The sequence below is a fragment of the Muntiacus reevesi genome, chromosome 8, assembly GCF_963930625.1.
Source record: "Muntiacus reevesi chromosome 8, mMunRee1.1, whole genome shotgun sequence".
Taxonomy (NCBI): Eukaryota; Metazoa; Chordata; class Mammalia; order Artiodactyla; family Cervidae; genus Muntiacus; species Muntiacus reevesi.
The window spans coordinates 54288730-54306984 of NC_089256.1; the positions used below are offsets into that span (position 1 = coordinate 54288730).

The 18255-nt window shown below is 40.9% G+C and overlaps 1 protein-coding gene across 1 annotated transcript in view; it reads right to left on the reverse strand.

The window, feature by feature from the left end:
* Positions 1-16146, reverse strand: part of CCDC50 (coiled-coil domain containing 50) — a 69043-nt gene extending 52897 nt beyond the window's left edge. Inside the window, 1 exon segment of the mRNA XM_065943649.1 lies at positions 15528-16146. Coding sequence (XP_065799721.1) covers positions 15528-15576 — 49 coding nt within the window. The 5' untranslated portion in view covers positions 15577-16146.
* Positions 16147-18255: the final 2109 nt, after the last annotated feature.

Genomic DNA, 18255 nt, shown 5'->3' on the forward strand with positions numbered 1-18255 from the left:
ATGCCAGATATTGTTTTCTTCACTGTTGCTGACGCTTTTCCTATTTCTGCCATACAAAAGGGCAAACATCCGCTTTTACTTATGTATACAGTGGGCTTCCCTAGTGGTTCAGCTGGTAAAGAATCTGTCTGCAATGCAGGAGACCGCTGGCAGGCTACAGTCCATGGGATCACAAGAGTTGGACATGAACGACTGACTAAACCACCACCACCCACAGTAGTTCTGAAAGTGGAAGTGTTAGTCACTCAGTCATGTCCTACTCTTTGCAACCCCATGCACTGTAGCTAGCTCACCAGGTTCCTCTGCCCATGAAATTCTCCAGGCAAGAATACTGGAGTGGGTTGCCATTCCCTTCTCTGGGGATCTTTCCCACCCTGGGATCGAACCCAGGTCTCGAGCATTGCAGGTAGATTCTTTACTGTCTGAGTCACCAGTAACAACCAATAAATCTTAAAATAATCTTTTGTTCACTCTAGTGCCACATAAAAAGGCAGACTTATCCTGTCTAAACTAGCGGTCCTCACAGAACCTTCAGTTTCATGATAAAATGAGACCATGTTAAGGTTCATTTATGGTCCAATGAACTCAACTGCGGACTGTGCAGTTTATTAAAAGGTTAACCTGGGGCCAGATGATCAGAGCACAGCCTGGGAAAGTGAATACCTTCCATACTCAGAAATCTTGAAGATCACCAAATTTAAGTTCAACTAGAATGGGTTCTAGACACCTTGGATTTCTCTATGTGCTGTTACTGAAATTGGCTTCAATACAGTATATTTGGTTATCATGTAATTCCCCTGCAGTGGAAGTGAAAGAAAATCAGAGGCGGCCTGCCTCGGCGAACAGGAAGACAAGCTGTCCAAATACCTTTTCTGCTCTAGAGCATTCACTTGTTTGTTTTTTAAGGATTCAAAGTCATTTTGATGATTTTAAAATGCCATTATAATATCTACTTGCCAATATAAATTGGTTTTTGTAGCATAGCATGTTTTTAAAAGTGTTAACTTCTAATATATCAGAATGAAGCTGAAACAGACTAAACTGTATGCCCTAATTGAGAAAACCATCCTCAAATAAGTATGAATTAAACATATCCACCCCCAAAGCAAAAAACTCTTGAGCTCTTTTGCTCATGCCTTCCTACTCTCTCTTGATCTCATAAACCATACCAAGTTTACAATCTGTACATTCATCTTCTTAGTTTCTAACTCATAAGTTTTATATTCCTCACAATCACCTCCATAAACAAGAACTTAAAAATACATGTTACATGTGACCTGTTTTGTTAAAACTTTGACCCCTCTTCCCAAGAATAATTCTAAAGAAGAAAATAGTAAACATAAAAATTCTGAATAGAATCCAATGCCGTCTAAGAAACTAACTGGATCCTTTAATAACAGCAGCAAAATGATACCATATGACAATCCTGGAAAATTTACACACAGAAATACAGTCATACATAACCAAAATCAACCCATAAACAGGTAAGATCATTGTTTCCAAAGGAACTTACTATGTGTTTAGGCCTTGAGTTAACCTTAACACCAATCAACCTCCTACAGAAACTTGAGAGATGGGGAAAATGCATGCAACTAAAAGTGAAAGTGATTGCTTCTAATCCTCTATTCCAGTCCCAATGTATTCATGCAAATGATCATAGCTCTTATTCTAGTGTCATTAGTGTAGTTAGCTCAGGTCAGTCGGCCTGTCAGATAGTCTGACAAGTTTTCTGAAGTATCTCCTATGAATAAGGATCCCCAGGAAGTACTGAGATCAGTCTGCTACCAGTCTTGTCTTAACAGAGAGCTAGCAGACCAATACAGTGGGTGAGACATGTGGCTTAAGGAAGTTAAGTACCTCAGAAGTAGGTTAAGAAGACACACAGGAAAGAAGCAGGGTAGATGTAACAGAGAATAAGCATTTGAACTGGGCCTGAGGAAGTGGTCAGAGGATGAGCGGAGAGAAACAGGCTATATTTGGATAGTATAGAAGGAAACATCATGTAAAGGATTAGGGCTCAAAGAACAATGGTCTAGAAAAAAAGAGAAGTGGGAGCATTACAGGATAACTTCAACAGTAATATCACAGAGACTGAATATACAACACTGCAGTTTGCAAAAATTTTCATATCCATTTCTTTCATTAATTCTCATGGAAAATCCATGTATTAGACATAGTAAATGTTATTTCCAATAAACAGATAAGGAAACTGAAGAAAGATATTGAGTGTTTTCTCTGAGTCCTTACATCAAATGAGTAGTAATGAGGAGATGTGAAACCAAGTCTTACAAGCCTAGGTTCAAAATACTTCTCTTTCCAAAGAAGTTAGTCTGCTTAAGCTAAATTTTATACAAGCTTAACTTCAACCTGGACAAATTATTTAATGCATCAGTAAACTAGAGCAAATACTGCAAAATAATTCTAGGAGGAGCTCAATTATTGAAAAGATACATAAGCAGAAATGTACAGAGTAAAATGGTAGCTTCCTACTCCATTTAAAGTGAAGAGAATGATAGTTGTATTACATACTGACAAGTAAGGAGAAATCAGAAATGTGTGCATTTCTTACCTCTCCTCAGTTGCACAAATCTTTTCAACACCCACTCCTCACTTTCAGAGGGTATATATGGGGAGAACAGATAAATAGGAAATAAAAAAGAAAACTAACTAAAAGCAGAATTTTGGGAAACTCATTTATGAACAGCTTAATGAAACTTTAATCCTACTACCTTCTATACAGCAGATTTCATGTTTCATTTAACATCAATTATGAAATAGAAAACACATTAAGAATTTCAAGACAGTCTATGGGAGACAAGTATTCTTTATGCTGTAAGTGTCAATGAAAACTTTACATACCCAGACAGGGTTTTTTAACAAGGGCCTCACTCAGTCATCATATCCAACTGCCTGTGGTATTTCAGCAGCTTCTGGTACAATTACTAAAACTGCCCTTTTCACTCACAAAGTGTCTGGGTTTGTCCTATAAATGATTTGGCAGCGCTGCCTTTAAACCTCAATAGGTATCCCAGTTTGGGGAGCTTGAGTGCCACTGCAAACAAGTTCCTGGAATTTGGGGATATTGAAAGCACGTTAAACTGGAGTCTTATTAATAAGAGCTCCCTAACTAACCATTTTCTAAAACCTCCAGCTTCTCCCCTCCAACACACACACACAAAGCTGATATAATCTTTCAAAGATCAGCTCTTTGGAGTTTTCATGGGGAAATTACAAGGAGAAAAGAAAAAAAGAAAGACTTCATGGGTAAGCTAAAGTCCAATTTAAATAAAAAAATGAGGTCTGACCATGGAAAACTGGGGAAACAACAGAAGCAGATATGGTAAGTTAGAATCCAGCAATCACTAACAGGATAAGAAACGTTTGTAAAGGCAGACACTGAGAGTGCAAAATCCTTTCTAAAATAGATGCTGGCAGATGTTAGGGCAAACTGAACATGTGCAGACAGGAGGATATGAATCTTAATCGAGTCTCTTCTTTGTCCTTCTCTACTTCTGGTTTCCCATCTAGACAATAAAAAAAAAATTCTGAATCTATTTGTCAACCCTAACATTCTGAATTTTGCAGAACTTCATAATATGAAAGAAAAAGCCAGTATTTTAACATACTTAATGGGAAGTGCTACTCAAAAATTAGAGAGTATAATATTTAAAGTAAACTATGGACTCCTCTATATAAACAACAGACCAAAAAAAAAAATTGTTGTTGATGGGGAGGCAGTGAAGGGGGAAAGATATCCTTGTAAGTCATCCGTGCTTTTATAAAATGCAATTAAAAGTCCTTGAGTAATGTTAACGGAAAGTGACTCAGTCTTTATGAGTCATTAGAAAAACAAAAGCCAAAAAGTCCAGTGGAGACTCCCCTGATTTTGGTCATTGAGAAGCTGTATCAGGACTGGAAATGCTCCTCACACACTGAGCCTTCAAAGTTTAGTGGCAAATTAACCTAGGTACTTCTGATGCAAGTTTCCAAGAGACAAGGTGACACTTCATTCATGCAAATGTTGCTCTGTGTTTTGAAGACAGTCAGCCATAAGTAATAAACTAAGAATCATAAGCAAACTTTTCAAAAGCTGAACTTGTTTACTCACGCACTTCACTCATGAAAGCCCCACTGGCCCTTACTCAGAACTGGCAAATGGATTATCCTTACTTTTCATAAGGTTTCTACTTTGATAATCAATTTTGAAGTACCTAGACATTTTTAAACAAGCACATGTTCTTCTTTAAAAAATAAAAATCAGATGTAAGTCCATCTTTTTTAAAAGTCACTACAAAAATATTGCATGCTATCACATGGGTTCAACCAATAATAGTCTCCAACAGCACACCACTATATAAAAAAAAAAGTTTTAATAACTGATGTTTACAGCGATTAATGAATTATCAAAAAAATATCAATTAAGGAAGTTTTTAAAAAGTTTCATTGAAATGGTCCAAGAGAAATTATCGTTTCTCCAAAGGGTAACAGACAGTAAACAATGTAAGCTTTTCTGACCATAGTCTCTGCTGTAATTACTCACTCGTTTCAGCCTTTACAGCACAAAAGCAGCCACAGACAGTATGTAGACAAATGAGCTAAGTTATGATCCAATAAAACTTCAGACACAGAAATTTGAATTTCATATCATTTTTACCTGTCACAAAACATTCTTCTTCCTCTTTTTCTTCAATCATTTAAAAATGTAAAGGCTATATTCAGCTCCACTGTATAAAAACAAGCAGTGGGTAGTTGGACTGGCCCACAGGCCATAGTTTGCAAACTCCTATCCTAGAGGAACAAATTTCAATTACTAAAAGGAAAAAAAATGCTGCCACTCTTCAACCCTGATAAAGATAATGAGCTGCTACTGAAAAAACTTAAAAACTTAAAGTAGGGTAGGATGCATCTCTGCATTACGGTGGCCACCGTATTTCGAGTCACTATATTCCAAACATCCATTGTAAGCCCAATGTATAAAAGACTACAGTTTCCTGGGACCGTCTCCAAGAGATTCAGCTGGTATCAAGTAAAGCAGGAATGTGCTCACAGCAAAGCTCCTAACATTGCACCAAGGTTCAAAGACCACTGATATTTATAAAATATTTATCTGATAAGAGGATTGAATTCAAATACATAAAGAGTCCTCAAAGCTCAATAACAAGAAAACAGTCTGATGTTTTTTAAAAGGCAAACTTTAGAACACACACTTCAACAAATGATGCAATAGGAAAGAAGCACAAGCGTCTCCAATGATTAGTCATCACAGAAATGCAAATTAAAGCCACCTGAGGTAGTATTACTCTGTTAAAATTCAGATCACAGCTATAAAACAACAGAACCAGAATTTAAATCCTTAAGAAAATCACTAAAAATTTTTAAAAATATATCTTGACAGTGTAAAGTACAGAAAAGGGTACAGAGCAATTGGAGCTCACATACACTGCGGGAATCCAAAATGGTACAGCTACTTTGAAAAACAGTTTGGTAGTTTCTTATAAAGCTAAACATATATTCATCATACAACCCAGTAATCCTACCCCAGGTTCTAACCCAGAGCTTCCCTGGTAGCTCAGCTGGGGAAGAATCCGCCTGCAATGCAAGACATGCAAGCTTGTTTCCTGGGTCAAGAAGATCCCCGGGAGAAGGGACAGAGTACCCACTCCAGTGTTCTTGGGCTTCTCTGGTGCCTCAGTCGGTAGACAATCAGCCTGCAATGCGGGAGACCGAGGTTCAGTCCCTGGATTGGCAAGATCCCCTGGAGGAGGGCATGGCAATCTACTCCAGTATTCTTGCCTGGAGAATCCCCATGGACAGAGGAACCTGGCGGGCTGCAGTCCAGGGGGTCGCAAGAAGTCTTACATGACTGAGCAACTAAGCACAGGTGCTAACCCAAGAGAAGTGAAAACACATTCACTCAAAAAAAAAATTGTATGCAAATGTTCCTAGAGACTATTTATAACCACCAAAAGCAAAAACACCTCAATATTCATCAACTAGTGAATGGATAAGCAAATGTGGTACAGTCATTCACTGCAATTCAGCAATGAAAAGGAACAAAATTACTGATGTACACATGGTATTAGATGTATTATGCTAAGTGAAAGAAGTCAAACACAAAAAGCTATTTATTGTGTGATCCTATTTATATGTCATTTTTGTAAAGGCAAAAGTATAGGGCCAGAAAACAAATCAGCAGTTGGTTGGGGTCGGAAGGAAGGGGTAGAACAATTTGGGGGTTATGCAATTGTTCTATATCTTGACTGCTGCAGTGGTTACAAGACCAAACACCTGTCAAACTCAGAACTGCACATTAAGAATTTTTACTGTACATTGAATTACACATCAATGAACCTGGTTAAAAAGAAAAAAACACTGATATATAAGCCAGACTGGTTTTACACTGGCTCTGGTTTATTAGAAAGTTTTCAGTGCTTTTATGTCAGTGTATGGTTACCAATATCATATGAAGACCTACATATCTTAATGTGTGCATTTGTTTTAATGAAATAATGACATACCAAAAAAAAAAAAAACACTTCTTTTGAGTATGTGTGTTTGTGGTATCCTTTTAAAAATAGTCAGTTCAGTCACTCAGTCGTGTCCAACTCTTTGCGCCCCATGGACTGCAGCATGCCAGGCTTCCCTGCCCATGACCAACTTCCGGAGCTTATTCAAACTCATGTCCATCACATCAGTGATGCCATCCAACCATCTCATCCTCTGTCATCCCCTTTCCCTCCCATCTTCAATCTTTCCCACCATCAAGGTCTTTTCCAATGAGTCATTCTTCACATCAGGAGGCCAAAGAATTGGAGCTTCAGCTTCAACATCTCTCCTTCCAATGAACACCCAGGACTGATTTCCTTTAGGATGGATTGGTTGGATCTCCCTGCAGTCCAAGGGACTCTCAAGAGTCCTCTCCAACACCACGGTTCAGAAGCATCAATACTTCAGCGCTCAGCTTTCTTTAGAATCCAACTCTCACAGCCATACATGGCCACTGGAAAAACCAGAGCTCTGACTAAATGAACTTTTGTTGGGAAAGTAATGTCTCTGTTTTTTAATATGTTGTCTAGGTCGGTCATAACTTTTCTTCCAAGGAGCAAGCATCTTTTAATTTCATGGCTGCAGTCACCATCTGTAGTGATTTGGGAGCCCCCCAAAAATAAAGTCTGTTACTGCTTCCATTGTTTCCCATCTATTTGCCATGAAGTGAAGGGACCAGATGCCATGATCTTAGCTTTCTGAATGCTGAGTTTTAAGCCAACTTGTTCACTCTCCTCTTTCACCTTCATCAAGAGGTTCTTTAGTTCTTCATCAATTTCTGCAATCAGGGTGGTGTCACCCACAGGTCTGACGTTTTTGATATTTCTCCTGGAAATCATGATTCCAGCCTGTGCTTCATCCAGGCCAGCATTTCTCATGATGAACTCTGCATGAGTTAAATAAGCAGGGTGACAATATATAGCCTTGACGTACTCCTTTTCCTATTTGGAACCAGCCTGTTGTTCCATGTCCAGTTCTAACTGTTGCTTCTTGACCTGCACACAGATTTCTCAAGAGGCAGGTCAGGTGGTCTGATATTCTCATCTCTTGAAGAATTTTCCAGAGTTTGTTGTGATCCACACAGTCAAAAGCTTTGGCATAGTCGATAAAGCAGATGATTTTCTGGAACTCTTGCTTTTTCGATGATCCAATGAATGGTGGCAATTTGATCTCTGGTTCCTCTGCCTTTTCTAAATCCAGCTTGAACATCTGGAAGTTCATGGTTCACATAATGTTAAAGCCTGGTTAGGACAATTTTGAGCATTACTTCGCTAACATGTGAGATGAATGCAATTGTGCGGTAGTTTGAACATTCTTTGGCATTGCCTTTCTTTGGGATTGGAATGAAAATTGACCTTTTCCAGCCCTGTGGCCACTGCTGAGTTTTCCAAATTTGTTGGCATACTGAGTGCAGCACTTTCACAGCATCATCTTTTAGGATTTGAAATAGCTCAACTGGAATCCCATCACCTCCACTAGCTTTGTTCGTAGTGATGCTTCCTAAGGCCCACTTGACTTCACGTTCCACGATGTCTGGCTCTAGGTGAGTGATCACATCATCGTGGTTATCTGGGTCATGAAGATCTTTTTTATATAGTTCTTCTATGTATTCTTGCCACCTCTTCTTAATATCTTCTGCTTCTGTTAGGTGCACACTGTTTCTGTCCTTTATTGTGCCCACCTTTGCATGAAATGTTCCCTTGGAATCTCTGATTTTCTTGAAGAGATCTCTAGTCTTTCCCATTCTATTGTTTTCCTCTATGTCTTTACACTGATCACTGAGGAAGGCTTTCTTATCTCTCCTTGCTAGTCTTTGGAACTCTGCATTCAAATGGGTATAGCTTTCCTTTTCTCCTTTTCCTTTCACATCTTTTCTTTTCTCAGCTATTTGTCAGGCCTACTCAGATAACAACCATTTTGCCTTTTTGCATTTGTTTTTCTTGGGGATGGTCCTGATCACTGCCTCTTGTACAATGTCATGAACCTCCATGTATAGCTCTTCAGGCACTCTATCAGATCTCATCCCTTGAATCTATATGTCACTTCCACTGTATAATCATAAGGGATTTGATTTAGGTCATACCTGAATAGTCTAGTGGTTTTCCCTGCTTTCTTCAATTTAAGTCTGGCAATAATTTGGCAATAAGGAGTTCATGATCTGAGCGACAGTCAGCTCCCGGTCTTGTTTTTGCTGACTGTACAGAGCTTCTCCCTGTTTGGCTGCAAAGAATATAACCAATGGGTTGACCAAAAAGTTCGTTTGGGTTTTCTGTACCAGCTCACTGAAAAACTCTTCTGTTTTGGCCAACACAATGGTATCTGGGCTTCCCTGGTAGCTCAATCCATAAAGAATCCGCCTGCAATGTGGGAGACCTGGGTTTGATCCCTGGATTGGAAAGATCCCCTGGAGAAGGGTAGGGCAACCCACCCCAGTATTCTTGCCTGGAGAATCCCCACGGACAGAGGAGCCTGGTGGGCTACACTCTATGGGGTCACAAAGAGTCGGAAACAACTGAGTGACTGAGCAGAGCACATAAACAGCACAACTGTAGCCAGGAATTCTTGTACTGATTTCTAAACTCAAACATCTGGGAATAAACAGTCTCTATAACCACAAGGTAGATAAGGCCAATTATCCTTTGTAGTTCTTATTTGGGATCTAGGGCGTCCTAATTTTACAGTTTTGAAGCACAGGACACTTTAAAATAGGTCATCAGCTAAAAGCATTAATCCAACAATCCTTCCAGTGGCTACATCGGAAATTGCAAACATAGCTGTGATAAGGGTTATTTTTTCCCCTATAGTTCAGGGTAGTTAATTGTAAAATACACTCCTTTACTTAAAAAACTGGGATTTCAAGAATAGTTTACTTAAGTTTTGTGGTATCACACTGTTTTTTGTTATTGAGGCAAAAATTCACTTATCTCAATCAAAACTCTACATCTCTGAAAAGAACTGAGGAAAGATCATGGCCCATAGCTTTATTTCCACAATATGTTTAATCATCTTAAAATATCCAAGCCTCTAAACATTAGCCCCTTCAGGCTGAGTGTACCAGAGAGGAAATGCATCTTCTATGTAGGAAAAACCACTGAGGCAGGAATATGACCTCCTGTAGTTCATGCAGCAATTCATTTGCTGAATCAAAACAAAAACCGGGAAAAAAAAAGCTTTTAATTAAAAAATAAAATAAAATCTAGGTCAACTTTTTAACATTCATATCAACCACTATCCCTAAAACAACTTGAGAAAAAGTTCTGAAATTGTTTTGCATTCATTATTTTTATACCATTTCTCCGGTGGATCTAGCAGTAAAGAATCCGCCTGCCAAGGCAGGAGACACAAGAGACGCAGGTTTGATTCCTGGGTCAGGAAAATTTCCTGAAGAAGAAAATAGCAACACACTCCAGTATTCTTGCCTGGGAGAGTCCAAGGACAGGAGAGCCTGGCGGGTACAGTCTATGGGGCCGCAAAGAGAAGGATCCAACTGAGTGACTGAGCGCGCACACACACATTAAGGAAATACATCGGGAGTGATTCTTTTTTATCTAGAGAATAATTGAAAAGAGAGAGAAGAACAGAGAAAGGGAACAAAAGAAGAGAGACGAAGGGAGGAGATGGGAAAGGAAGGAAAAGGTGAAAAAGGAGAGAGGAGGGAAGACTGAGCTGTGGAATACTCAATTCTAAACTTTTCTAAATTTAGGCCCCATGTGGCAATTTTTAGATATGTTCAGTCTAAGGAGTTTACTACAACTCACTTCCCCATCCTGGCTCTCAGATTTTCATCTGGAAAATCTGGTGGAGCAGTGGTTTCTAATAGTTTCCCACAAGGGAGAAGTTGTCCTTTATGTACTTGTCAGTTAAAAAGAAAAAAAAAAAAAGGCATCTCCTGAATTACTAACATAATCTTTATTTTACAAATAGCAGCTATTTCAGTTTTTTTAAATCACTGATTTATTTAAGAAGGTACTACATACCTGCATATAGCAATGTGAGAGGCATTCTGGGTGGAATTTCAGGAGTTCTTTACAACAACTCCTTGAACAACTCCTTGAACTCTACAGGACTGCCTTTCCAGCACAGTCAAGATCACACCATGCACCACAGGGCACTTTTTACTGTGAAACTACCCTCACACAATATGTGTGGCACACATAAATTTCTAAAAAATATGTATCTAAGGTTCTTTTCAGCTTCCAAATTATGTGATACTGCTGTGCATTCTACCTCGGGGTGGGGGTGGGGGGTGGGAATTAAATCTATTACTCAAAAAAAAAAAAAAAATTCAAATCACCAAATAGCATTTTAAAAAATGTTTTTACTAAAATTTTATTCTTAATAATGATTACCTTCAATATCAGAAGGAAGAGCGTGCAATGACCTTTTTTGTTACGTTCTATGTTATCCATAACTTTGTATGGATTCCATTTATAAGACATATCTATGAAAAAAAAACACTAGAAAAAATACATAAAACATTTTCATAAATGTAATAGTGGCACTAAGATACATGATGTCCAGGTTAAAAGGCATTATTTCTGCTCTCTAAGAGCTTATGTCCTGAGAAGGAACAGGAAATTATGCCAGAGTTAGGATTTCTAAACTAACAGAGAGCATCCAGGAGTCATGATTTATTCATTCATTCATTCACACATTTCCTGACTTTGCCAGCTATGTGAAAGATCTGAAGCCAGATCACGGTAAAGGAAAACAAGACACACACCTAAGTCAAGAGTTAGCAGTGGTCTCATTAAAAAACAATAACCACCTGCTACCCCCCCCAAAAAAACTTATGGAATTCTGAGGAAAAGAGAAACTGAGTTTGTCCGAAAGCCAGAAAATGGACCTCTTAGAGACCTCCATCACATTATATGTCTTGTGGGCATGCCACATGCTTTAGATCTCTGGGACTACTTGATTAACTTACTGTAACAGACATAATTTTGTAACTTGCCGCTTAAAGTTCTGGACTTATGCCATTATTTTAATTTACCCTCATCTTGCCACTATGGTGTTCTGGACCTAAAGTGAATCAACGCTTTCTAGGCATATTTCGGAAAATGCATTAACTCTGATCTTTAAAGAAAAAGGATTTGCATCAGAATAGCTAGCTACCTTTATTTCAAGAAATGTCTCTACCACAAGTGCACAGGTGCTCATCAGATGCTAATCGTGAGTAAACTAACTTTGGAGATGTTGGAACTTCCATTTGAAGGACAGTAAAAATACATAATACATAATAAATTCCCTTACTGCTGAGAGGAAAGAGGAAAGGTTGGCCTGGTAAATGAGAGGATTGTAGATTACATATTACGTGTTCAATGTTTAAAAGTGGGAAAACGCTAATGACTAAAAAACTGCAAAGGAGTTAATAAACTTTAAAGAGTCTAGAAATGACTCTGATTCATAGTCTACATCTCTCAGACCAAAATCTTAAGATAATGTGAAGACTTTTGCTAAATACCGGAAAGAGCAAGATTAGCAGTGAGCAATTAAAACTAAGTAGAGCTATGGGAGCGGCTTCCCCAGTGTCTCTGCAGCAAAGAATCCGCTTGCCAGAGCCGGAGACACAGGAGACATGGGTCTGATCCCTGCGACAGAAGACCCCCTGGACGATGAAATGGCAATCCACTCCAATATTCTTGCCTGGAAAATGCCATGAACAGAGGAGTCTGGAAGGCTACAGTCCTTGGGTGTCACAAAGAGTCAGACACATAGAGATGGGAATCAGACTGGAGAGAGCAACAAGTGGGGCATCTGGATTGTGGTTTCAGAAGAAAATTCAGCAAAGAAGCTAAAACTGACCAAAAATCTAAGTTAGTTAACTAATGAAAGTGCTCTTTCTTTTTTTTTTTTAAGGGGAAAAAAACTTTGATCTAAACTAAAAAAAAATTGAAATATTGTTGGAACCTTTTTCTGTTGGAGAATACTTTTGTCTAGCATTGACAAATTGTACGATGCATTTGAGATATACATCTACTGATATAAACAAATGGTTGAGAATTATTTCAAATCTTGTAGTGGAGAACCTCAAATGTTTCTGAAGAAATAAAGCATTATTTCTAAACAATGGCAATAGTATTTCCATTACAAAAAGTATGCAGATGTTCCAAAAAAATGTTTTTAAACCCAGAAACAATGATGTGTGTTAAAATTCATCTTAGACTTAATTCTTGACTTAATTCTTTTCACTACAAATTATCTCAAACACATCTCTGTCTCCTATTTTAAGAGAGATTTCCCAAAGTAAAAATACTGCAGTAGTTATTTTTTCAAAGGTCGGTCCAAATGATGAGTATCTTTGACCATCTTAAAACTAAGCAAGTAATAGAGTTTAACCTAGAAGAAAAAGTTTTCAAATATTCCCCTTCCCTAAAGTCAGCTGCTACCACGACCTCTGTTGAGATGTTCACAAAAAAGTCCCAGGGCGCCGGGTCCCTTCCTAAAGAAAAGGGCAGTGGGAAGGGGCAGACATCAACTGCATTGTTCTTCACCGTCCCTACTGGAATCTGCCCAATGATTCCAAATTGTAATTGTATATAAAGGTTTACATTAATAAGATAAGTAGAGAGTTTTTAAAACTGGAGTTTAAAAATCTGTGCCAGAATATTAAGCAAACTATTACTAAACTTCCTTTTCAAACTGAGTTGGAGTTTCAGTATTAAGAACAGTCTCAATGTTTGTGTATGTTTTACCCAATCATGGTCACCAACTTTATTTTCTTTAATTAGGGTCCAAAAAAATCATTAGGGAGTAACCAGACTATAATCAAGAGTTATATTAGAGAAAGATACACTTTATTAGATGTGAATACTTCCCAGAACAAAAACCACACCACCATTAGGACATTCCTAGTACAGTGTATCATTTCCTTTGATGATCTTTGAACCAGAAAAATCAGATGCTCACAAAAACAATGATCATCTCAACAATTTCTGACCACCTTCAAAGTAAATCAATATATGTAATTCTAACTTAATGAAACAACCACATAAGTTCCCATACCACTTTACTGTATTATATAAACTGGACTGCCTCACACCAAGTTGTGCAAAATGAAAACCAATCCAAATGAGTTAAACTCCAGAGTTTAGCAATGGAAAAATCTTGCATTTATAGATGTAAAGTGTTTGCTGAAACCCTTGAGAAAGAATATTCTAGAATAAACCATTCATGTCTTGGTTAGAAACCAGAAGACCTAAGAGTAATATAAATGCATACACAGAAAGTGAGTTTCAAGTTCGTTTCAGGTCACTAACATGTAGACCGAGCAAGGTAAATTCCGAGCACTACACAACTGTGAGCTGTGCTCAGCTGTGTCTGACTCTGCATCCCCGTGGACTGTAGCCGACGAGGCTCCTCTGTCCACGGGGATTCTCCAGGCAAGAATACTGAGGTTAGTTGCCATGCCCTCCTCCAGGAGATCTTCCCAACTCAGGGATCAAACCCAGGTCTCCCACACTGCAGGCAGATTCTTGACCGACTGAGCCACCAGGAAAGCCCTAGTTTACAAATTGAGGTTGTGTCTGAACTCCAATTCTCATCCTACTCATCATATATACAAGGATCACTTTTTCTCTCGAGACATCCAAAACACACACACACAACTTCATACCACAAAGGTTAAAGACAATCTCTAAGACCAGGACTTTCACAGTGCAAATTTGCCTTTTCCACCCCTCAAGCTGCAAAGGCGACAGGGCAAAGAAAAAATCATTTACATTTGAATGCAAGGACCTTCACCAAAACCAGGATAGGAACTCAAGGGTTGAAAAACACCACTTGCTAAATAATCTCCGGCCTAAAAAACTCTAACATCCTTTAGGAACAACAGGACAGGCCCAAACATTAGAAATTAAAATTTTTTAATTTTAAGCGTTAAAAATTCTACACAAAACCAGCGACAGCCTCCTGGTGTTTGAAACTCTGGGGCCTAAAGCAGTCAAGCTTTCTTTGGATCCTGGGTTGAGCCCTAGCAGCCACAAGACCCTATGAGTCAAATCAGGCTGGCAATGAAACACACAGTTCCAAGAAATCAAAGATCCTTTTCAATCCCACCTTCCCAGGACAACTAAGACCACAAGAGTCAGCTGAAACAAATGACATCCACTACAAAGACAAGCCCGGATAGCACTCTGGGACTGCTATGCTTCCCAGGGACAAATAACAGCCTAAGATTACTGAAGATTATCACAATCCAGCACCCAAGAGCTCAGTTTAAAAAAAAAAAAAAAAAGGTCTAGGATGAAGACACGAGGCAAAAAGTCAATGGGCTTCTTGCTAGAAGTCAAGCCAGACCAGTAGCAATCAAGCTCTTACTCTTTCTGGACATCAGTATAGGAAGCTAGTAAAAATCAAGATTAGAATGAGTCCCCTGCTCCCCCTGGCTTACTGCTTTTTGTAAGAAAATGCTTATTTATAGCAGCTTCCCATCTGGCTGCTCGCGCTGGGCAGTGCCCAGACTAAACTTTTAAACCTGGAAGAAGGTGGGAAAGTCAGCCAGCCAGACGCAGCGCTAGGAAACGTAGACAGAAGGAGGGAAAGAGTCAAGTTTCAAAACAAAGGTTCCATAAGGAACTGCACGTCAACCACTCCCCACTTCCTAGCCTTCAAGCCAGCTAGGCTGGGCCTGAATTTTTAAGAAGAGAAATAAGTCAGAGGCACCCAGCTCTGGAGCTTTCACTAACGGCACGGCTATTCCCGAGAACCTTTGCACAACCACTTGATGAGAGTGGTGTTGCCCTCTCCCCCCGTCTCCCGACGCTGGAGAAAAACTGGGGCTCAGAACTTAGGTGACTTGCCCAAGGTCCCACAGCAGAGCCGGAATTCAATTTCTTCCAGGCCAGGGCGGGCCGGCACCCGGTGGGCACCAGGCGAAGGCCGCGGGGGCCGCCGAGACTAGGAAGGCCCTCCTCCCTCGGGAGGGACCCGGCGCTGGGAGCCGGAGGGGCCCGGCGCGCGCTCCACGGCCCGGCCCCTACCTTCCTTGACTCCCGGCAGCTTGGACTGGTCGATGGTGACTTCAGCCATGTTGGCCTGGGGTCCGGGCTGCACTTCGCCTCCGGCTTCCCGGCCGCCGCCTGCACAGAGCACGGCCCGGCGCGCAGCAGCAGCAGCAGCGCCCGACGCGGCGCAAAGTCCAGCCGGCAGCGCTCGGGCCCGGAGGGCGGGGCGGGCCGCCGGGCAAGGGCTGGCGACGAAGGCGGCGGGAGACGGACCCGGGCGCCGCAGGCTGCGCCGCCGCAGCCACCTGCTCCCGCGCCCCCGGCCCTGATCAATACCAAATACCCGGAGCCCGGAAATGGACCCGGGCCGGCCAGTACGGAGGGAGAGAGGAGACAGAAAGGCGGGCGGGCGGGCCTGGGTGGGGAGGGGGAGGGGAGCTGCAGGTCTGTAACCGCAATTCAGTGGCTGGCGAGCGCAGCTCGGCTCCTGCGGCCGCCTCCCCGCTGTCTCCTTTGTGCCGAGTGACGCGCCCGAGGCTAGGGCCCCCGCCCCCGCGCCCTGCCTCCCTCCCAAGGGAGGGTCGCGTCTGTCTGCGGGGGCCTTGTGTCCCGAAGGCCTCGGCCAAAAGGCCGCACGGATCCCCCACGACAGTCGTTACTGTGGCCGGTGTAGTCCCCATTCTGGGGCTCTTTCCACGGGATGCTTCCTGTGTGGCTGGCTCTCTGGGATTAGAGGAAAGATGATGTTTGGGCATTGAAAACTCTCTACTACAATGTACAGAACTACAGAGCAGCTGATCAGAAACTAGGCCAGTTAAGAGAATGTTCACAACCAGTTGAGGGAACTGAGTCATTCATTCATCAAAAATGCATGAACGTCTCCCGAGTGCGATGTTAGATACTGTGGGTGATAACGTGCGTCAGACATCTCCCTCTTCTGGCATGTCATACATTGGTCTATAATTGTGACATTTTTCTTTCCCCGAAATAGCATCTCCTGGCAACAGAATTCTCCCTCCCTTTGGGAAGTCCTCTTTGGGAGGAGCCTCCTCTCCCAAGCTTGTGCAATCAAAGAACCTCTCCACCATCAACAAGCTTCCTCCCTCACCTACATACATTCATCTAAGGATGGGTGTGTGACCAAGACAAGTCAAGCAAAATGCTTCTCTGGGGTTATTATATAAAGAAGGACAGATAAGCATTGTTTCTTGTGAGGAGCGTTGACTCTTCTTAATAGAGAATGAGGCCAAACTGAAGACAGAAGTAAAGGTAAGAAGACAGTAGAGATGAAGAGGGTGTGTTCTGGTGTTACCATAGTAGCAAACCAGCTGGTCCTTGAGATCCCACTGCTCTGGATTCTGGTATTTACCTCCAGCATCTTCTCAATTTAGGCTAGCACATTTTACTACCTTAAACTAGTAAAAGTTGATATTCTGTCACTCAGCAGCTCAAAGAGTAACTGTATGAGAGGCCGCAGGGAGGAGGGTTTATTGGGACTTGCCATTCATTGACTAAGATTGGCAAAAAATTGAGAGGATTTTCTAAGCCAGAGGGTGGCAAACCCTGGCCCACTGGATTTGAATGGCTGCTTTTTATGTGTTTAAATGATTACATTTAAGTGCTTATAGAAATACAACATAATATTTTCAATCTTGCCTCTTTGTACTCAAATTATAAAATATTTACTATTGGACCATTTTCAGAAAAGGTTAGCCAACCCTATTACTAGGCAGAAAGAACACCCAGTAAATTGTGTGTAAATAGAAAGAAATATTAGAAAGGTAGCTTTGTGGGGATTTTTAAGTTGCCTGCTGTAAGATAGAGTTCGGGCCGAGGCAGAAAAGGAACAACGACCTCAACAGAAGTAGGTTACCTTTATTCAGCCAAGGAGGGGCGACACTAGGCCGCCTAAGGACCAGGCTGAGCGCCAAGAGGGATCAGGGAGGCTCCATATTTATAGCGAGGTTTGCGGAAGTGATAAGGGAAATGTTAATCAGGTGGGGTGTTTGGGGTATTCTTTAGTTGAGATGGCATTTGTAGTTGGGCAGGGGGTGATAAGTCTTCTGGGCAGGTGTAAGGGTGGAAAGTTTCTGGACAGAGGGTGATAAGTCCCAGATAGATGCAACAGGCCTGGAGCATCAGGGTGGAACTAAAGTTCTGTTTTGTTTTCTCCGAAGTTAGATGATTCAGCAAGGGCCTTTGAGACTGTTGTTTTCTTTTCTAGGTCCAAAAGACTCCTTCACCTGCCTTCTATGACTTTTTCTTTTTTTAACTTCCTGTGGTCATAGAGAATATTTATAATAACAGTGTTGTCTATTTTCCTCCCCCAAATTCATTGTCTTTATTGCTCTGTCATGCTGTGCTCTGGGAGGGTGACATTTATGAAAACATCACCAGGGTCTGCTTGCCCTGTGACTTACTTTTGAGTTAGACCAATGCACAACACTGGCAAAAGATCAAAAAAAAAAAGGAGAGAAATGTGAGGGTGTGTATTACATGCCTTTCCTTTATGCTAGCTACGCCAAAATTTTGGTCATACTGTATCTCTCTGACTACAATGCCTGTCTAGAAGCCTCTTTCCCAGTGTTCCAGCTCTCATGAGTCTCATAATACCATTTCGAGATATGCCAAAGTGTCATTGCTTTGTTTTCCTTAACAACATCTACATTTCTTATGATCACCGTAAGACCACAAAACATATTCATCTATTCATATGATCTCCACTTCCTATTCTCTTGGTCTTTCTTGACTATTTCAATCATAC